The sequence below is a fragment of the Entelurus aequoreus genome, linkage group LG25 (genome assembly GCF_033978785.1).
Source record: "Entelurus aequoreus isolate RoL-2023_Sb linkage group LG25, RoL_Eaeq_v1.1, whole genome shotgun sequence".
NCBI classification, from domain to species: Eukaryota; Metazoa; Chordata; class Actinopteri; order Syngnathiformes; family Syngnathidae; genus Entelurus; species Entelurus aequoreus.
In genome coordinates, this window is record NC_084755.1 from 39139472 (window position 1) to 39163471 (window position 24000).

The 24000-nt window shown below is 35.8% G+C and overlaps 1 protein-coding gene across 3 annotated transcripts in view; it reads left to right on the forward strand.

Moving 5' to 3' along the window:
- LOC133642811 (xylosyltransferase 2-like) overlaps positions 1–24000 on the forward strand; it is a 71478-nt gene that overhangs the window by 44954 nt on the left and 2524 nt on the right. For all 3 annotated transcript variants that reach the window (XM_062037206.1, XM_062037205.1, XM_062037204.1), the window contains 6 exons: positions 3152–3232; positions 5901–6117; positions 10650–10826; positions 18594–18850; positions 18932–19127; positions 21496–21832. In XM_062037206.1, the coding sequence (XP_061893190.1) occupies positions 3152–3232; positions 5901–6117; positions 10650–10826; positions 18594–18850; positions 18932–19127; positions 21496–21832 (1265 nt within the window). The remainder of the gene's footprint in view (positions 1–3151; positions 3233–5900; positions 6118–10649; positions 10827–18593; positions 18851–18931; positions 19128–21495; positions 21833–24000) is intronic.

Consider the following 24000-nt stretch of genomic DNA (forward strand, 5'->3'; position numbering starts at 1 on the left):
AAACTGACAGAAAGTTTTAAATCAGGGCTGTCCAAACTTCTGCCACTGAAAAACTATGTTTTTCATTTTTAAAACCATTACAATATATCGATTTTTTTTTACCTTTATTGTTGCCCTCAGTCATAGAAAGGTTAACAATAAGTCTTAGATAATTTTTTTTTCATTGCTTAAATCTCTAGATCAGGGGTCACCAACCTTTTTGAAACCAAGAGCTACTTCTTGGGTACTGATTAATGCGAAGGGCTACCAGTTTGATACACACTTAAATAAATTGCCAGAAATAGCCAATTTGCTCTTTTTACCTTTAACTCTATATTATTATTAATAATTAATGATATTTACACTTAATGGAACGGTTTAAAAGAAGAGAAAACACGAAAAAAATGACAATTACATTTTGAAACATAGTTTATCTTCAATTTCGACTCTTTAAAATTCAAAATTCAACCGAAAAAAAGAAGAGAAAAACTAGCTAATTCGAATCTTTTTGAAAAAATAAAAAAAATAATTTATGGAACATCATAAGTAATTTTTCCTGATTAAGATTAATTTTACAATTTTGATGACATGTTTTAAATAGGTTAAAATCCAATCTACACTTTGTTGGAATATATAACAATTGGACCAAGCTATATTTCTAACAAAGACAAATCATTATTTCTTCCAGATTTTCCAGAACAAAAATTTTAAAAGAAATTCAAAAGACTTTGAAGTAAGATTTAAATTTGATTGTACAGATTTTCTAGATTTGCCAAAATAATTTTTTTGAATTTTAATCATAATATGTTTGAAGAAATATTTCGCAAATATTCTTCGTCGAAAAAACAGAAGCTAAAATGAAGAATTAAATTAAAATGTATTTATTATTCTTTACAATAAAAAAAATAAATGTACTTGAACATTGATTTAAATTGTCAGGAAAGAAGAGGAAGGAATTTAAAAGGTAAAAAGGTATATGTGTTTAAAAATCCTAAAATAATTTTTAAGGTTGTATTTTTTCTCTAAAATTGTCTTTCTGAAAGTTATAAGAAGCAAAGTAAAAAAAATTAATGAATTTATTCAAACAAGTGAAGACCAAGTCTTTAAAATATTTTCTTGGATTTTCAAATTATATTTGAGTTTTGTCTCTCTTAGAATTAAAAATGTCGAGCAAAGCGAGACCAGCTTGCTAGTAAATAAATACAATTTAAAAAATAGAGGCAGCTCAATGGTAAGTGCTGCTATTTGAGCTATTTTTAGAACAGGCCAGCAGGCTACTCATCTGGTCCTTACGGGCTACCTGGTGCCCGCGGGCACCGCGTTGGTGACCCCTGCTCTAGATCAACTTCAGATCTATCTGCCGATACACATTTTTATTATTATTATTAGTTGGTTGTCTTTTATGCCCTTCTTGTTAAAGAAAACATTTTTTAATGGCAAAAACACAAAATATGCAACATTTTCCCATAAAAAATGTCAAAGTGTAGTATTTGATGTGAAGTCATTTTGAGCCTTAAATAGGTCAATAATTCATAACAACATTGATTTTTGAGTCATGACAGTTTAAAAGAAAATCCCACTGAAATTCTTGGAGGTTCAAAAGTGTTCATTAAAAGTGTTAAAATGAAGTCATACTTGAGTTTTTATTCTTTTACTTTCAACACATGAATTTCTAGATCAACTTCACATCTATTTGTTGATTATAAGGTTTTATTTTTCTTCAATGTCCTTTTTGTCATAGAAAACTTGTATTTTTAAATGGCAAAAACATCACATTTTGCAATATTTCCCCCCCAAAATATTTCAAAGTGGAATATTTGATCTGAAGTCATTGGAGCCTTAAATATGTCAATAATTTATAACAACGTTGATTTTTGATTCATTATTATTTTTTTGAGCAATGACAGTTTAAAAGTCTTACTAAAATTCTCAGGAATCCAAAAGGGCTTATCTTTAACACTTATTAGAAGTGTTAAAGATGATATTTTTTTGTTTTACTTTCAACACATAAATCTCTGGATCAACTTTAGATCTATCCATTAATTATAATTTTCTTTTTCTTTTTTCTTTTTTTTTTGTCGTTTGTTCAATGTCTGTTTTTGTCATAGAAAACGTATTTTTTAATGGCAAAAACACAAAATATGCAACATTTTCCCATTAAAAAAAAATGTAAAAGTGCAATATTTGATGTGAAGTCATTGGAGCCTTAAATAGGTCAATAATTCACGTTGATTTTTGATTTTAAAAAAAAAAGGTTGAGTCATGACAGTTTAAAAAAAAAAATCGCACTAAAATTCTTGGAGATTCAAAAGGTTCCCACTCATTAAAAGTGTTAAAATGAAGTCACACATAAATCTCTAGATCAACTTCACATCTATTTGTTGATTATAAGGTTTTATTTTTCTTCAATGTCCTTTTTGTCATAAAAAACTTGTATTTTCTAACGGCAAAAACATCAAATTGTGCAATATTTTTCCCCAAAATTCGTTTATTTTTATTAATATTTTTTTTGAGCAATGACAGTTTAAAAAGTCCCACCAAAATTCTCAGAGATCCAAAAGGGCCCCACTCAATAAAAGTGTTAAAAATACGATTTTTTTATTGTTTTACTTTCAACACATGAATCTCGAGATCAAATTTAGATCTATCCGTTGATTATAAGTTTCTATTTTTTCCTGTTTTTTTGTTTGTTTGTTCAATGTCCTTTTTTGTCATAGAAAACTTTGTATTTTTTAATGGTAAAAACACAAAATATGTAACATTTTCCCATAAAAAATGTCAAAGTGTAATATTTGATGTGAAGTAATTGGAGCCTTAAATATGTCAATAATTCATAACATTGATTTTGATTCATTATTATTTTTTAGAGCAATGACAGTTTTAAAGACAAAAACAGCCTGCATGGCAGTTTTGTGTTTTTAGAGTCAAAATTGCAACTTCTTCTTGTTAAGTTTCACTTCACTCTTTTATTCCACCTTTTATGCTTTTTTTCGTAGTAGTATTTTTAGAATGTGCCGCCGGCCGTTAAAAACTTAGCTGCGGGTCGCAAATGGCCCCCGGGCCACACTTTGGACACGTGTATGTTGGCTTTAAAGGTTGCATGGTTGGTTTTTGTGTGAAGTGCGACACTTTTAGGGTCCCTAAACTCCTCCTGCGCTCTGTAACCCCTCAGGACCAACGATGAGCTGGTGGCCTTCCTATCACAGCACAGAGACAAGAACTTTCTCAAATCCCACGGCAGAGAGAACGCCCGGTGAGTGGTCTCGCCTTAAAGTGCAAAGCATTAAAAGCTGAACAGTCCCAAGGCCACACTTGGAAAGTAGTACCGAGCCTACGCCAGCAGGCTTGTTGCTCGGTGGAGCGTGGTGCAGTTTGATGAGGTGGGCCAACACCTACTGGTACTGTCATCCCTAGTTTATACTCCTCTCAACATGGAGATAAACACAATATATTGTCTTATTTGCTCTGTGACATTTAACAATGTTTACTCATGGACTTGAAGTGGACAGAGCACCAATAAGTGGCAATCACCTCGAACCTGAAGTCTGTATGGCCATATATCATTCATCATATTATATATATATATATATATATCACAACATAGAGGGAGACAAGCGCTAGTATTTAATATGTACAAAGTAAATAAATAGTCATGTACATAAGTTTTGTATGTAAATATTTACACACATAATACCAGTATTTAGTATATAAAAATAAATAACATAAGTTTTGTATGTGTATAGTAAATATTTACCCATATGATACCAGTATTTAGTATATAAAAATAAATAGTGAAGTAGATAAGTTTTGTATGTGAATAGTAACTATTTACACATATGATACCAGTATTTAGTATATAAAATAAATAAATAGTGAAGTAGATAAGTTTTGTATGTGAATAGTAAATATTTACACATATGATACCAGTATTTAGTATATAAAAATAAATAGTGAAGTAGATAAGTTTTGTATGTTAATAGTAAATATTTACACATATGATACCAGTATTTAGTATATACAAATAAATAAATAGTGAAGTAGATAAGTTTTGTATGTTAATAGTAAATATTTACACATGATACCAGTATTTAGTATATACAAATAGATAGTGAAGTAGATAAGTTTTGTATGTTAATAGTAAATATTTACACACATGATACCAGTATTTAGTATATATAAATAAATAAATAAATAGTGAAGTAGATACGTTTTTTTATGTGACTAGTAAATATTTACACATATAATACCAGTATTTAGTTTATAAAAGTGAATAAATAGTAAAGTAAATAAGTTCTGTATGTGACTAGTAATTATTTACACATATGATACCAGTATTTAGTATGTACAAAATAAATAGATAGTGAAGTATATGTTTTGTATTTGAATAGTAAATATTTACACACATTTTCTTTTGTATAATAGTTATTTAGAGCACTATTTCGTTTAGTTATTCATTAGTTTTGTTTCCTTTGATTTATTTTTTTGTTGATAAAATTTTTCAACATAATAGTTAATATTTATTCTCCTTTTGGTTTCTATGTGATTTAGTTATTCTTTATTTTGGATTTACCGGTAGTTATATTTAATCTTGCTTTTCTTGGTATTTTTGTCTGTTTTCCTCATTTTTGGTTCCTTGCTTATGTGATTTAGTTGTTCTTTAATTTATTTAGTTACCGGTATATTTAATCTTGCTTTTCTTGGTATTTTTGTCTGTTTTCCTAATTTTTGGTTCTTTCCTTATAGTTCATATGTGATTTAGTTGTTCTTTAATTTATTTAGTTATATTTAATCTTGCTTTTCTTGGTATTTTTGTCTGTTTTCCTAATTTTTGGTTCTTTCCTTTCGGTTCATATGTGATTTAGTTGTTCTTTAATTTATTTAGTTATATTTAATCTTGCTTTTGTTGGTATTTTTGTCTGTTTTCCTCATTTTTTGTTCTTTCCTTTTGGTTCGTATGTGATTTAGTTATTTAATTTATTTAGTTGTATTAATCTTGCTATTTTTGATATTTTTGTCTGTTTTCTTAATTTTTGGTTATTTCCTTTTGGTTCCTATGTGATTCAGTACCAAAAGTTGCGAACTTTATCGTCGTTGTTCTATACTAAATACTTTCAGCAAAAATATGGCAATATCGCAAAATGATCAAGTATGACACATAGAATGGATCTGCTATCCCCGTTTAAATAAAAACATTTCATTTCAGTAGGCCTTTAATGTTTTTAATTGTATTTATTCTTGCTTTTCTTGGTACTTTTGTTTGTTTTTCTCATTTTTGGTGGTGTCCGTTCGGTTCCTATGGGATTTAGTTGTTCTTTAATTTATTTAGTTATATTTAATCTTGCTTTTTTTGGTATTTTTAATCGGTATCGGCCCTGACTACTAATAATCGTTATCGGCCCTGACTACTAATGATCGGTATGGACCTTGACTACAAATAATCGGTATCCCCCCGACTACTTATAATTGGTATCGGCCCTGACTACTAATAATCGGTATGGGCCCTGACTACGAATAATCGGTATCGGCCCTGACTACGAATAATCGGTATCGGCCCTGACTACTAATAATCGGTATCGGCCCTGACTACTAATAATGGGTATGGGCCCTGACTACTAATAATCGGTATCGACCCTGACTACTAATAATCGGTATGGGCCCTGACTACTAATAATCGGTATAGGCCCTGACTACTAATAATCGGTATCGACCCTGACTACTAATAATCGGTACAGGCCCTGACTACTAATAATCAGTATCGACCCTGACTACTAATAATCGGTATAGGCCCTGACTACTAATGAAGATCTGCACAGTGTGTCAGCAATGAAGTAAAGAATGATGGTCAAATGTCCAGTTCCTGGAAAGAGTAGAGTGAGCACCAAACGCTGGATAACAAACTGAATGTGTTCTTGGTCTTCAAGGTTTATCAAGAAGCAGGGCCTGGATCGACTCTTCCATGAGTGTGACAACCACATGTGGCGCCTGGGAGTCCGCACCATCCCAGATGGCCTGGAAGTCTCCGGTGGCTCGGATTGGTTTGCACTGACCCGCCGCTTCGTGGACTATGTCATCAACTCCCAGGATGACCTGGTGTCGGGGCTGAAGCAGTTCTATTCTTACGCTCTGCTCCCTGCTGAGGTGAGTGGACACACCACCATGACATTTAACTTCTTCCACCTGTCTCACATGGTGACAATGTCACCAGTCCTTCCATATTTGGGGTTGACCATACCACCTCATTGTTTTAAAACGGTTCCATCCGATACAGTTCAGTGAGTTAAAATGGATTGAGTAATTTTTGATAAAAAACAAATCAAGCAGCGTGAGTGTGAAATAAATAGTGGACACTGCAGGTGAAGTGTCCCTTTTTGCTGGGTTGCATCCATTTTTAATTGACATGATCATTGACACCATAATTGACATAATAATTGGCATGATAATTGACATGATAGTTGTTGGCATGATAATTGACATGGTGATTTACATAAGTGACATGATAATTTACATAATTGACATGGTAATTGACATTATTTACATGATAAGTGACATAGTTGACATGATAATTGATATAACTGACATGATAATTGACATAATTGATACAATAATTTACATCATAAATGACATAATTGATATCATTTACATGATACTTGACATAATTGACATAACAATTGACATGATAGTTGTTGGCACGATCATTGCCATGATAATTGACATGGTAATTGACAATGGACATAATTTATATGATAATTGACATATTTGACATAATCGATATAATAGTTGACATGATAATTGACATGCTAATTGATATTATTATTAACATGATAATTGACATAATTGACTTAATAATTGGCTTGATGATTGACATGATAATTGACATAATGGACATAATTTATATGATAATTGACATATTTGACAATCGATATAATAGTTGACATGATAATTGACATGCTAATTGATATTATAATTAACATGATCATTGATTTAATAATCGACATAATTGACTTGATAATTGATATAATAATTGGCATGATGATTGACATGATAATTGATATAATTTACATGATAATTGACGTAATAGATATAATTTACATAATTGATATAATTTGCATGATAAATGATAGAATAATTTATTGATAATCGACATAATTGACATGATAATTGACACGATGGTCGAGCAGCTTGAGCGTAGCATTAAAACAAGTGAGAGTGAGTGTAGAGTTAAGCAAACAATGTCGTAATGTTGTTTTGTTCTTGGGTGTTCCAGTCGTTCAAATAGAGACATAGGAAAGAGTCCAGAAAGAAGTGGTTCACAAAGGTAATAGTCAGGGAAAAACAAAATGGCTGTTAAAATATCCCTTTCATCATCTAGTGGAATACAATCGGACCATGCTCGTGTCTGCAGTGATCACTTTGTAAAATGCTTGTTTGAACATTTGATTTGTTTGAGAAACTTTCTGTGATGCAATCGTCTTTTTTGTAGTAGTGTTAGAGAGCAGAACTAAACGTAGAGAAAGGACGATTAGTTTGTGTTCTTTTGTGGCTGCTATGCCTAAATTTACCTAGAAGACCTGCTTGTGCAAATAAACTAACGTCATGTTAAGTCCTAGTAATAAATATTGTGATTGTTGGCCCAATCCACCATATTTTCATTGTCCTATTTCATAACAAACTAAAAGCTTAGTTGTTGTTGTGCAGGAAAGACTAGATCTTAATTCTACACGGATGACCACATTATAGTGTCTTTGGTGATATTTGTTAGCATGAAGAAAATATCCTTCATAGTATTAATAAATATGTATACTAGCATATACTCAAACTTGATATCGCTAGCAAACATTGCTAAACAGATAAATAATGAGACAAAATATCAACTTCACAGCATAAAAACAACTGCAGACATGAAGTGGATGAGACTAATATTTGTAGCAGGAAATCAACTGCAAACAAACGTTTTCTCATTTAGCGTCACCATCACAGCAGCACGGCACTCGTTACGTCAATCAAATACGTTACTTAGAGATGCACCAATAAGTCCATCGTTGTCTTTCACCGATTGATGTTTAATTTGTGGACCCCTCAGATGTAAAGACATGATGTGCCTCCAATCTTTTTTTATTTAAATCCTTGTGTCAAATGATGTGAGGGAGCAGTAACCTCTTGGTGATGATGAATGGTTTAAATCTTTCAAACATTATTTTTCTTAAGAGTGTAAAAATCCACTACATCCCATTTTAAATATTTGTTCATGATGGCTTTCAAAACAGGCCCAAATCTGCACTGATTAGACTTAGACTTCCTTTTTGTTGTCATTCAAATTATAACTTTACAGTACAGATATGAACGAAATTTAATTTCATTGGCTCATGGTAGTGCAGGATAAAAAAGCAATAAGGTGCTTATATAAATAAATAAATAAATAAATAAATAGGTTACTGTACAGATAAATATATTGCACTTTTTCACATGCGTCCATGTTTATGGATGTTTGTTATATTGTCTTTTTTATTCCAGCCAGTTAATCCATTTTGGGGGGAGCTGAGGGGATTTTTTATGATGCGTTCAAGATGCAGGTAAATAAACAGTAGCCTCATAAGTTTAGACCATCGCCTGAAACCCAGAAGTGCTTATAAGTCACGTGATTGCAAGCTAGCAATATTGCTGTTATTTCTTGTAAGGGAATGGTGTATAAATGAATTATGGACACAAACAAGCATGTAAACAACAACTGATGGCCAATGCATTCACATCTTATTTGAATAAATGGGTGGTTCTTCATGAATAATTCCCTGAACACAGGAGGTCTGTGAGGGCAAAGGATTTCAAAGAGGAGTAGACACAAATTTTTGCTTTTGTTTAGTTATTGTATACTGTTGACTTTGCAATTGTGTGTAACAAAAGAGGATACGAAAGCACTCACTATAAAACCTTTACAGTTAACACACCCTGCAGCAACATTCTTTACAAACAACCAGGGCTTTCAAAATGAATGTGTTAATGCAGACTAATTCATCATCATCATTATAAATCTAATTACAAAAGCAGTGAAGTTGGCACGTTGTGTAAGTGGTAAATAAAAACGGAATACAATGATTTGCAAATCCTTTTCAACTTATATTCAATTGAATAGACTGCAAAGACATGATACTTAACGGTCGAACTGGTAAACTTTGTTATATTTGGCAAATATTAGCTTATTTGGAATTTGATGCCTGCAACATGTTTTAAAAAAGCTGGCACAAGTGGCAAAAATGTCTGAGAAAGATGAGGAATGCTTACCAAACACTTATTTGGAACATCCCACAGGTGAACAGGCTAATTGGGAACAGGTGGGTGCCATGATTGGGTATAAAAGCAGCTTCCATGAAATGCTCAGTCATTCACAAACAAGGAGGCTCACTTGAGCAAATTGTCCAACAGTTTAAGAACAACATTTCTCAAGCAGCTATTGCAAGGAATTTAGGGATTTCACCATCTACGCTCCGTAATCACATCAAAAGGTTCAGATAATCTGGGGAAATCACTGCACGTAAGCGGCAAGGCCCGTGACCTTGGATCTCTCAGGCGGAACTGCTTCAAAAAGCGACATCCGTGTGTAAAGGATATCACCACTTGGGCTCAGGAACATTTCAGAAAACCACTGTCAGTAACTACAGTTGGTCGCTACATTTGTAAGTGCAAGTTAAAACTCTACTATGCAAACCCAAAGCCATTTATCAACAACACCCAGAAACACTTCGCTGGGCCCGAGCTCATCTAAGATGGACTGATGCAAAGTGGAAAAGTGTTCTGTGGTCTGATGAGTCCACATTTCAAATAGTTTTTGGAAACTGTGGACCAAAGAGTAAAAGAACCATCAGGCGCAAAGTGTAAAAGCCAGCATGTGTGATGGTATGGGGGTGTATTAGTGGCCAAGGCATGGGTAACTAACACATCTGTGAAGGCACCATTAATGCTGAAAGGTACATACAGGTTTTGGAGCAACATATGTTGCCATCCAAGCAACGTTATCATGGACGCCCCTGCTTATTTCAGCAAGACAATGCCAAGCCACGTGTTACAACAGCGTGGCTTCCTAGTAAAAGAGTGCGGGTACTAGACTGGCCTGCCTGTAGTCCAGACCTGTCTCCCATTGAAAATGTGTGGCGCATTATTGAGCCTAAATTACCACAAGGGAGACCCCCGGACTGTTGAACAACTTAAGCTGTACATCAAGCAAGAATGGGAAAGAATTCCACCTGAAAAGCTTCAAAAATTGGTCTCCTCAGTTCCCAAATGTTTAAAAGGAAAGGCCATGTAACACAGTGGTAAAAATGCCCCTGTGACAACTTTTTTTGCAATGTGTTGCTGCCATTAAATTCTAAGTGAATGATTATTTGCACAAAAAAAACGTTTTTCTCAGTTCTAAACTTAAAAGTCTTGTCTTTGCAGTCTATTCAGTTGAATATAAGTTGAAAATGATTTGCAAATCATTGTATTCTGTTTTTATTTACCATTTACACAACGTGCCAAATTGGTTTTGGGTTTTGTATCATAGGAATTAAAAATCAATGATAGTCAATTGTTATTAACTGAATTGAATTCTCACCACTCATTAGATAGAACATTGTAGTTGTTGGACAGCAGTAAAATAGAACCTCATGTTAAATACTGTCCTTCGTGCCTGTTCTCAGTCCTTCTTCCACACGGTGCTTGGCAACAGTCACATGTGCGACAGCCTGGTGGACAATAACCTCCGTGTGACCAACTGGAACCGTAAGCTGGGCTGTAAATGCCAGTACAAGCACATTGTGGATTGGTGCGGCTGCTCCCCCAACGACTTCAAACCACAGGACCTCATTCGCATTCAGGTGAGTGGGAGTCGCATGCGCTCATGTTGTGTTACCGCCACGGCTGGACAATTCATCACGTTTCTATTTCGCCTGCTCGCCATCGTAAAGCTATTGTAATCGGAGAAACGATTAATTGGCTGCGCCACGTGCATGCAAACTCTTGTGACGGATGAGTGAGTGAAAACAAGACCACGTCTACGAGACGTTCAGATGCCACCATGGTTACCACTTTTTACTTGACACGGCACTAGTATGCCTCATCAATATTTACTAGACCCAACAAAAAATGTGAGGCATTTCCGCGTTCACGTAAACGCGTACGGAGTCACAGAATTGGCCAATAAAATGAAATCCAGTGTTAAATGCAGAATATCCTGGAAATTGACGTACATGTGAGAGAAATGTTGTCATTGTGAGGAGAAGGAACATGTGTTTGGGAAAATAATTATTCATCCCCGAAACACATCCTGAACTAAACAATGTGAAGACGGCAGCTTGAAAGAAGGAAGCTAAAGCTAGCAAGAACAATCCATACACGCATACAACATTTCTCATCTGTTGTGTTGTTGTGAACGACATCATGGATGTAACAACAATGTACAAACAATCATACACACACACAACACATCTCATCTGTTGTGTTGTTGTGAACGACATCATGGATGTAACATCAATGTACAAACAATCACACACACACAACACATCTCATCTGTTGTGTTGTTGTGAACGACATCATGGATGCAACATTATGTACAAACAATCATACACACACAACACATCTCATCTGTTGTGCAGTTGTGAACGACATCATGGATGTAACATCAATGTACAAACAATCATACACACACTACACATCTCATCTGTTGTGTTGTTGTGAACGACATCATGGATGCAACATTATGTACAAACAATCATACACACACAACACATCTCATCTGTTGTGTTGTTGTGAACGACATCATGGATGTAACATCAATGTACAAACAATCATACACACAACACATCTCATCTGTTGTGTTGTTGTGAACGACATCATGGATGTAACATCAATGTACAAACAATCATACACACAACACATCTCATCTGTTGTGTTGTTGTGAACGACATCATGGATGTAACATTATGTACAAACAATCATACACACAACACATCTCATCTGTTGTGTTGTTGTGAATGACATCATGGATGTAACATCAATGTACAAACAATCATACACACACAACACATCTCATCTGGTGTGTTGTTGTGAACGACATCATGGATGTAACATTATGTACAAACAATCATACACACACTACACATCTCATCTGTTGTGTTGTTGTGAACGACATCATGGATGCAACATTATGTACAAACAATCATACACACAACACATCTCATCTGTTGTGTTGTTGTGAATGACATCATGGATGTAACATCAATGTACAAACAATCATACACACACTACACATCTCATCTGGTGTGTTGTTGTGAACGACATCATGGATGTAACATTATGTACAAACAATCATACACACACTACACATCTCATCTGTTGTGTTGTTGTGAACGACATCATGGATATGACATCAACGTACAAACAATCACACACACACAACACATCTCATCTGTTGTGTTGTTGTGAACGACATCATGGATGTAACATCAAGGTACAAACAATCACACACACACCATCAATATCATGTGTCACATCTTGAGTGGCAGACAACTTAAGGATGCTATTGCTTAGCTTTGTTTTAATGATGCTCATTATAGAGACAACTTGCTGGCAGATGTGTGGTTTCCTGTTTACCTCTGTGAATAAATAGGAGGATGATCCTTTTTCTTGGGACACTGCACCCTGTGTCTACTTTTCCCTTTTTTGACAAAGACATTTTGTGGAAATGAGGATGCCAAATCATGATGTGTCCGAAGCAGAAGACATGTAATGGCAGGTTTTACTTTGCGTCAAGGGGGCGGAGTCACATCTCCGCTTTACTTTGTACCTCTTGCTAAACCAGTTACTTGGCTAACAAAATTGCTATTGCGACATCCAGTTGGACATTGAGTACAAAAGTTTATTTCAGTTCAGTTTATTTTTACACTTACCAAACCTATCCTGCCGCAGGTTTGACATCCCTGCTCTGTGGGGTTAAAATAAGTGTACAAGGTAAAAACAGAATGAAAACAAAAATCTAAACGAAAATACTGTATTGTTTTTTATACTGCTATTGTTATTGAAATATATTGTTGTGACTATTATTCAGGGGTGTAACAGTATTATAAATACTGCGGTAGTCAATAAAGTGTGTCTAAGTATAAGTGTGTGGGAGGTCGGGAAAGGGTTGTTTGTTCGGACGTTTCCTGAAGTTTCATTAAAATTTCATTTAAGAAAAGTGATGCTAACAGACAAACCAACCGCGGTGAAAACACGAGCTCTTTGGTCTGCGTAGTAATATGAGAAGCTACTTGAAAAACCATCACCTGGAAAATATATATCAATTTGAATTTGTGGGGTGTTTACATTATTAAACGTTAAATTGTCGGCTAACTTTCAGCATTTTCCAAAGATGTCCACTACAGAGGACACTGTTCCTCTGAAGTTAAAAGTTGAAAGACACCAATGTGAACATTGTTGTTTTACACTTGTTGTACTGGATCTTTATATTTGTCATTTCAAAGACACGTAAAGGAGCCATATGTAGGGTTGGGTATCGTTTGAATTCGAACGATTCCGATTCCTGACAATTCTCGATTCCGATTCTTCTTGTACCATGCCGGGATCAATGTGTTTGACAGGTAGTCCTTGGAAGGTGGTATGTATTTTGGGTTGAGAGTTTTCACCATATCCCTGCAAACATAAACAAACATGTAATGTTGCTGTTACCCTTTAGCCCAGTATCAATTAGCTTAGCTCTAACTTTATTGCTTAACTAACCCAAATGTTGGAGATTCCACCTCTGAAAAGGGATGCAGTCTTTTGACTATGTGTGCAGTGACCTTTCTGTGGCACTCTTCCGTATGTGACACCAACATCTTCCCCATTGCCGCTACGGTGAACGGAGTACGCTGAGCACATCGCGGAGCCTGGCTAGCAGGTTGTAAATTGTCTATGAAAAAATACGCGGGCTAATTTGTTAGCTGCCTCAACGTTGGCGCAAAACACATTATTTATTGCATGTATATTGTTTTACTTACCGGATTCGGACTGCAGTGCAGTCACCGAGGTGCCAGGCTGGGCGTCGGAGGCAGAGGAAGAGGCAGAGGAGGACGGTCGGCGCAGCGCGTCGAAGACGGGACACGCATTTATTTGAACTACATGAACTCGGAGGTGCTTCATCATGTTCGACGTGCACCCTCCTAAGCACGAAACAGTCCTGTCGCACGTGTTACATTTCGCCGATATTTCATTTTTTTTAGTAAAATAAAGCCACACTTTCGACCGCCGACGCCCGCTATCCATGCTTGACTGACTCGCTCGGCTACATAGGCTCGGCTATGCTAACACTTCCGGCGGTGGGCGCTTCTTCGTTGGTATTCAGCAGCTTCTTCTTCCGGTCGGCGGACTTATTCTTTTTTTCCGGTCGGCGGACTGGGTATCGAAACTAGGAATCGAAATGTAAACTTTTGAACGATTCCGGGAGAATCGGAAAGTTAGTCCCGGTTCCAATCGATACTCGATACTCGATACCCAACCCTAGCCATATGTAATAATCTAGCCAGAAATGGTACTGCAATCACGGTCAAAATTCTGTAGTCACCTCCCCCTCTACCTGACCGAGGTTGCCAGATACGCGGCCGAATCCAGCTCGATGGAGTGGGCTACTCCAAGGAACTTCAAACTTCCGTTGCCTCTTACTAGGGGTTGAGGTGCTGGGACCATAATAGCTGAATAGACAAGCATTTTGTCAATAACAAATCTCTAACCAACACATTTGACACAGAAATGAGGCTATTTTCAGGAAAAAGTACATCCTGCCTGCGTAAAATATCACAACAAATGGCAATCATATGGTTATTGTCAGTAATATCAGAAAACAAAGACTAAAACCAACTACAACCCATGGTGATACTGGTGAAAATAAGTAGAGCAGCCTAATGTACGCCCAAATCTAAAGAGGAGACATTTTTCCAAGGTATGCCTATAGGCTACTCTTTCAAACGTGTCAGATTGCCATATGACTTGGTACATGTAGTCCACAATATGCAAACACCAACGAGGAATTATTTGATCATGTGATTTGGCTGTTTCCATACGTTTCACATTGCCATGATGAAAGCCGTGCTAATGTTGGAACCCATTTCCTCAGCGTATCAGCATATTGAGAAGCAAATAGGCACTGACACTCTCCACATAAGTTTTATTTGTCCAAAATATATGTTGCCCTGTCAGTTGGATGACACATCGACATACAGGCTAACGGCCATATATTTCCACTGTTAGCCTGTATGTCCGTGTATCGTTGACCGGGATAGCATGCTAAGCATTGGTTGCAGGAAGGAGGTCATAGACTCTATTGGACAATATAGTTTAAATACAAAATGTCCATTTCCGTTTATTACAAGTATTAAGAAAACGTGAATGCCTGACTTACCTACCAAGGAGGAAATTAGCAAGTTTGGCGTCGGATGAAAAAATCTTCTCCGCCTTCAATCGTCTCCATCTTTCAAAGGCATCCCCGATACAAATCCTGTTTTTTTTCCTGGCTTTGTCATGAATAAGTTGAGAATGGTAACGAGGCCTTTTAGATTTACTAAGGTCTGACATGTTTAGTAACTTTACCAGTGGCAGTAGCTAGACCACAGGTGTCAAACTCGTTTTCATTGAGGGCCACATTGCAGTTATGGTTGCCCTCAGGGGGCCGCTTTTAACAATGAGTAATATATGAATATACATGTGTGTGTGTGTGTGTGTGTATATATATATATGTATATATATGTATATATATATATATATATATGTATATATATATATATATATATATATGTATATGTATATATGTATATGTATATATATATATATATATATATATATATATATATATATATATATATATATATATATATATATATATATATATACACATATATATACATATATATATATATATACTGTGTGTATATATATCAATCAATCAATCAATGTTTATTTATATAGCCCTAAATCACAAGTGTCTCAAAGGGCTGTACAAGCCACAACGACATCCTCGGTACAGAGCCCACATACGGGCAAGGAAAACTCACCCCAGTGGGACGTCAATGTGAATGACATATATATATATATATATATATATATATATATATATATATACTGTATATGTGTATATATATATATATATATATATATATATATATATATATATATATACTGTATATGTGTATGTATATATATATCATCATCAATCTTTATTGCAGACCTTAAGATCCATTTAAACATATAAAAACAGAATATAATACATTACAAAAAACAATAAAACATACATTAAAAACCAAACAATAAAACATAAAAATAATAAAAAAACATAAAACCCAACTGTCAGTTTTTGACATACAAACATGTGTGCCAATGATTCCACAGTCCAGATGAGTACTTAACAGAACTGCGGCCAGAGTTCGTTAACACAGAGATTATGTCATTTTCAGACTCCGATACCCTACACATAAGCTTATACATAATGTTGCGTAGCAACGCTGAAAAAGTGGGCACCCCAACACTAACAAACATCTGGCTTGCACTGGATCTTCTTGGAATTCCCAGGAGAAGCCTCATACAGTCATTATAAGCAACCTGCAGTTTCTGTATGCTTTTCTGCTTATACTTTACCCACAGGGGGGCAGTATACAGAGGAGTGCAATAGGCTCTGAATAAGTTTATCTTTACATTATATGTACAATAATAAAATGTCTTTCTCAGCATGTTGGCTTGGGCATCCAGCATACGCCGCTGTCTGTATAGGTCATCATCATCACCCAATAGATCAGTAATGATGTGCCCCAGATACTTAGTTATAATACATTAACAATATATTTTAAAGCTGCAAAAAAAATCTTTAAAATGTACTTGAAAAACTCAGTCACCAGAATTTTACAATAAAAGCAGTGTTGTTTTTTTTACAGCATATAAAAAAATTGAGTGAATGGAATGGAGAAACAATACCACTGTTTTTAGCGGTAAAATTCATGCAACAGAGCTGCCAGGTTGTTGTTTTTTACCGTACAATCTTGTTGTTTCAATGTTTTTTTTTGTTGTTTTTTTAATGTTTTAGTGTCTTACTGCATGTGGAAAAAAACAGTACCAAAGTTGACTTTACGGTAAAAAACTCAGTCGGCGGAATTTAACCGTAAAATCTACAATTTGATTGATAATTTGTTTTGAACTCTTTGGTCAAGCAGATATTTAAGTACAGTATTTATCTTTATTTTAACAAAAAATATGTTTGCAATACATGATAATATTGAATTTTAAAACATATGCAATTGCATGCAGTACCTGATTTTTAATGTCAAAAGGGAATTAAATATATTTAGTAAGACAAGATTCAGCATTTTATTGACGCATATTAGTTGCAGGCTTTTGCGGGCCACATAGAATAATGTGGCGGGCCAGTTTTGGCCCCCGGGCCTTGAGTTGACACCTGTGAGCTAGACAAAGAGGGCAACTGGCAACCTGGATGTGACACACTCACGGACTTTCTAATTGGTCAAACGGCGGAGGGTAGGGCATGGAAATGAAAACAACAACAAGATTTCGGGGCTGTAAATCAAATTTTGAAATGAGCATATCCCGGCTGAACTACCGTATTTTTCTGACTATAAGTCGCAGTTTTTTTCATAGTTTGGCCGGGGGTGCGACTTATACTCGGGAGCGACTTATGTGTGAAATGATTAACACATTAGCGTAAAATATCAAATAATATTATTGATCTCATTCACGTAAGAGACTAGACGTATAAGATTTCATGGGATTTAGCGATTAGGAGTGACAGATTGTTTGGTAAACGTATAGCATGTTCTATATGTTATAGTTATTTGAATGACTCTTACCATAATATGTTACGTTAACATACCAGTTGCTTATTTATGCCTCATATAACGTACACTTATTCAGCCTGTTGTTCACTATTCTTTAGACATTTTAAATTGCCTTTCAAATGTCTATTCTTGGTATTGGCTTTTATCAAATACCATACCAACTTTATTTATAAAGCCCTTTAAAAACAACCACAGTTGAAAAACAAAGGGCTGTACACCACAAAGAAATAAAGGCAAAGGACAGACTAAAAAATAAAATTTAAAACAGAAGTAAAATACACATTAAAAAAGCAAATCCAAAATTACCCTAAGAACAATTTTGTTAGATAAAAAGCAGTTAAAAAAGTTAAAAGTTAAAAACAGTTTAAAGTCTCATGCTAGGTTAAAAGCCAGTGAATAAAAATGGGTTTTAAAAAGGGTCTTAAAAATAGCCAAAGAAGTCAAATCAAATACATTTCCCCAAAAAATGCGACTTATACTCCAGTGCGACTTATATATGTTTTTTTCCTTCTTTATTATGCATTTTCGGCCGGTGCGACTTATACTCCGGAGCGACTTATACTCCGAAAAATACGGTACTGTTATCAGTTATAGAGGTATTGGAAAAGAATATGATTTATTAATGCCTTCTGACATACAGTATTATTTAATGATGACTTGCCATGAAATTATTACATATGGCTCCTTTAACTGAAAGTCTATTTGAAAAAAATTAAAGCAATCGTGATTATTATTAGTACTCATTCTTCTTTTTTCTTCCAATTTTACGCACAGCAATTGTCCCGGCCGACTTTCTTTGCACGCAAATTCGAGTCAGCGGTGAACCAGGAAGCCATACATATCCTGGACACGCACCTGTACGGCCAGTACGCACCAGGGACCGCGGCCATTAAGGCGTACTGGGAGAACCTGTTTGAGCAGACGGACGGCATCGGCTCCCTCAGCGACGTGGCGCTCACCGCCTTCTCCTCTCTGCTTCGCCTGGGCCTGAAAAGTCTCGCCACGTCTCACGGCAGCAACGAGTCCTGCAGGTGTGGAGACTTGAGAGTCTTTGTTGACGTCAACGCGTGATTGTGACGTATCTGACAGACATGTTGTCCCCCTCGCTGCAGGTTGGAACCAATAGGCCATCCTTTGTCGGTGCACTTGTACTTCTATGATGACCGCTTTCAAGGCTACTTGGTCAGGCAGGAAGTCCAGGCTGTGGGCTCCAAGGTCAAGGAGGTCATCGAGACTTGGGCTGTGCCCCAGGCCACTCTGGTGCTGGAGAACAATCTTCAAACGTTTGAAAGGCTCAAAAACATGGAGGTGAGTACTGGGGGGGGTTATTGGTATGGCAACATATCGCCATACTTTTTTCCAACCACATAATAAAAAACTGGAAAATTCCCGCGGAAATTTTGATGGGCCTGCTATCTGTGCCCTGGACTTCTGGCCGGGGGTTGCAGGAAGCCGCTGTACCTTTTAAGATGGTGCCGAGTGTCTGAATCTGAGAGTTTTAGGTGTAACTGTACAAAATGAGCTACCCAGCTAGCCTAAAACGTTAGCATGCTTACATTAAAATGCTAACATTTAGCATGTGTGCGCCGACATCTAACATTGGAGTCAATGAGAGACATAGCTGACTTTCTTGGCTTTGAGGGCCACCAGAAGCCAAATGGGACACATGACCTCCATAAAAGGGACATTTTCTGAGAGAGGACATGTGTGTCAACGTTTTCACCAAAACATATGACAGTGGGATAAAAGATGTGGCCGTGAGGACAGGTTGTTCACCCCAAAAAAAGCAACATTTCGGGGCTTCTACGCTCTAGTAAATTAGAGTGGATGCCATCCGCAATAATGGAGGAAGGCCGACGGCGCTTGCCTCCTACCGATGGCCATCCAGCCCAAACCAAACATTGGACGTCAAAACGTTTTAGCCAGGGTTAAAGTAGACAAGTGTGTGAACAAAATGAGACGTTAAGCACCGAGCTACGTGAAAGAATGGCTGAGCTACAAGAGGAGGTGATCTCGCAGGTTGGAGCGATCTGCTGGAAATAGACGCCATTATAAAGGTGCGTACCCACTCAATTGGCCCATTTTTTTGGTTTGTTTATGCGTGAATAGCATCGCCATGGTAACACGAAATGTCCCCACCTTAAAGTGCCCTCGTCGGCACAAACGAGACCTTTCCGACGGTATAACATACGGGGGGGTTTCGTTGGTTGCGGAACTCACAAAGTTTGAAGTATGAGCAATAATAATATGGGTGCTTGCATTCCAACATTGCTACAGCAGTGAATGGGCGCTGGCATTGCAGCAGGCCCATAATCACTGCGTTTTTTCCAGACATTAGAGCGCGCCGGTATATAGGCCACACCCACAAGATTTTAGAAGAAAAATAATAAATTTCATGTATAAGTCGCAGATATATATGTTGTGAAATTAGGTATTTACACGGAAATATTCTGTAAATGTTTATTTACATACCTTGTTTCCAAACGCTGTCTGTAACACGGCAGTAAAACGGCTGATCAAACAAAACAGAAGTCATGGTCATGGACCCACTAGCTGCGCAAGCTAGCTCTCCAATCAGCTAAACCGACTCAACAACTTTACTGAGGAAACAAACATTTCCAAGAAAATAACTTCATGTGTTGTATTTTTAAAACACGCCATAATGTTGTTCATGTGTGTTTGTGTAGGTGTGCACGTATCTTACACACTTAGAATGAACTTGAATAATAATGTTCATGCAGACCACAGGTGTCAAACTCAAGGCCTGGGGGCCAGATGTGGCCCACTACTTCATTTTATTTTGCCCTGGATAGCCTGGAAATAATATGTATCAATAAAGTACTGTTACTTTTCATACTAAATGTATTCTTTCTTTCTGTTTTGGGAGAAAAAAAAAAAAAAGTACTCTGTCATCGCAAATTATGTTAACTTAAATATTGTCTTATTATGCAAAAATATATGATCAAACACTCAAACCATTTTTTAAATAGAAATAAATCCTAATAATAATGATTTCAAAGCAAGTTATCCATCAAATTGTGCAACGTAAAAGCAGCAATAGATTTCATGGTCAAATTGTGAAATTTACTGTGGTTTTTACAGCATTTTTCTCTAAATGGAAAAAAACAGTACTTTTTTTACTGTAATAAATTGTGGTGCTGTTTTGGCATTTACAGAAAAATCTACACTTATGGATTTGCGGTAAAAAAAAAAAAAAAGAACTAACTGGCAGCTCAGGTGCCAAAATTTTACTGTAAAATTGCAGTTTTTTTAAATTTTCAGTAAAAAAACAAATGTAATTTTTACAGTAATATTCTGGCAACTGAGCTGCCTTTTTTACCATAAAAACAGCAGTACTGTTTTCCCATTTACAGTAATATACACTACATTTTGAGATGAAATTATCGCAACTTACCATATTTTTTTTACATTTTAGTTTGTAAAAAATCTAATAAAATGCATTCAAAAATAGTGTAATAATAGTATTCACTGTTAGAAGCGGCCCTCTGGGGCCAAACATCTGATTTTTTAATTGCAACATTTAAAAATGATCCAATCATGATCAATGTTGTTTTATTGTCTTTTATTATCACATTTCTGCATCTCAGTAAGATAAGATATTATTAATTAGGATAATAATATATTGTTTGGACATTAATATTCGCATCTTCAACAGGTGGGCACAGAATGGGACCCCAAAGAAAGAATCTTCCGGAACTTTGGCGGGATCATGGGCCCGATGGATGAACCCATGGCGGTGCAGAAATGGGCTCGCACCGGCGCCAACCTGACGGCCACCATCGTGTGGATCGACCCCGCCCTGGTGGTGGCGGCCTCCTATGACATCACCGTGGACTCGGACGAAGAATACACCCACTACCGGCCGCTTCTGCAGCGCCCCCTGCGGCCTGGCGTCTGGTCGGTACGCATTTTAAGGCGGTGGAAGCGTGTGGCGGAGGTTCGATTCCTCGTAATGCCTTTGACTTTTATGGACAAGAAGCCGCTGCGTAAAGGTAAGCATCACTTCAATCGCTCTCCTTCTTTATGGCAACTGCTCTCTGTGTCCTGGTCCTATCTTGATATCGCTCCAGTATCGACGACAATTGTTTTAGATGATATGGGCTTGCATGTCAAATCTCTTCTGTTTTACTCAAGTCATTTACAAAAGACAAACATGCAAGGCTATAGGCTGCTAGCGGCTACACAGCAGCTGAGCACACAATAGCACACGAGCTAGACATACGCAATAAGTGTCCTGAAAGAACAATATTGCAGTGTAAAATGTGGACATTTGTCAATATCAACAAAAAGTCTGCGAGGCATAATAGAAAGTATCCGGTATCAAACGTGTCCGTATCATTCAACCTAATGATTTTTTGTGACCACTAGGTGTCACCAAAACAAGAATTGCCACTCCACTTTAATTCAAAGATGGCCTGTGGTAAGTAGGGATGGGTACTAAATTTGGTACTTTTATAGGTACCAACTAAAGTTTATCTGTACTATAAGCAGTCAAGCACTCAGAACGGACCGAGCCGGACTGCATCTGGGTAATGTTCCAATGTTCTATGCCAAGAAAGCAGGAAGAAGGCGCTTGACAGTACAGCAAAGCTCCTCAAATATGATATCAAATATTAAATACATCAAATCTAATATACAGGGTGATTGAAAAATAATACGCCAAAATCATTAGAATCACAATCAGAATGACATCAATGAGTGTAATGGACTGAATCAATGGTCATTTGATACAGGCGTTATCCAAGTTGTATTGTTACAATTTCATTGTGGTGGTCATGTCATCCTCCACTTGTAGGAAGACCACCTGTTTATTTACCCTCAACATGGCCACTCCTCAACAGAAGGCCTTTTGTGTGCGCAAGTTTGCGGAAAAAAAATGTCATTGTCTCGGTGCAGCGTGCTTTTAGAACATAATTTATTTATAAAATATAATAAACATCCAATATAACATATATCAAATATAATATATATCAAATATTATATATATCATATATATTTAAAAATTGTATATCCATTACAAATAACACACATCAGGGCAGCCCGGTGGAAGAGGGGTTAGTGCGTCTGCCTCGCTATACGAACGTCCTGAGTAGTCGTGAGTTCAATCCCGGCCTCAGGATCTTTCTGTGTGGAGTTTGCATGTTCTCCCCGTGACTGCGTGGGTTCCCTCCGGGTACTCCGGCTTCCTCCCACCTCCAAAGACATGCACCTGGGGATAGGTTGATTGGCAACACTAAATTGGCCCTAGTGTGTGAATGTGAGTGTGAATGTTGTCTATCTATCTGTGTTGGCCCTGCGATGAGGTGGCGACTTGTCCAGGGTGTATCCCGCCTTCCGCCCGATTGTAGCTGAGATAGGCTCCAGCACCCCCCGCGACCCCAAAGGGAATAAGCGGTAGAAAATGGATGGATGAATAACAAATATCAAATATCTATGATATATATATATAATATATATATTCTAAATTATATATGTATATTAAATTTAACATATATCAAATATATATACAGTGGGGCAAAAAAGTATTTAGTCAGCCACCCATTGACAATCAATGGGTGGCTGACTAAATACTTTTTTGCCCCACTGTATAATATATATCAAATATAACATATATCAAGTATTATATATATAATATATATTTAAAATTATATATATATATATATATATATATATATATATATATATATTAAATATAACATATCAAATATTATATACATCAACTAACATATATCAAATATTATATATATTGAATATAATATATATCAAATATTATATATATATATATCAATTATTATGTCTATTAAATACAATACATCAAATATTTATATCAAATATAACATATATCAAATATTATATATATCATATATAATGTATATTTAAAACTATATATATATTAAATATAACTTATATCAAATACTATATATATCAAATATTATATATATATATATTAAATATAACGTAAAATATTATATACATAAAATATAATATACATCAAATATAATATATGTCAAATATAACATATTTCAAATATTATATATATCAAATATAACATGTCAAATATGATATATATTTAAAACTATATATATATATATATATATTAAATAACTAATATCAAATATTACATATGTCATATGTAATATATATTTAAAACTATATATAT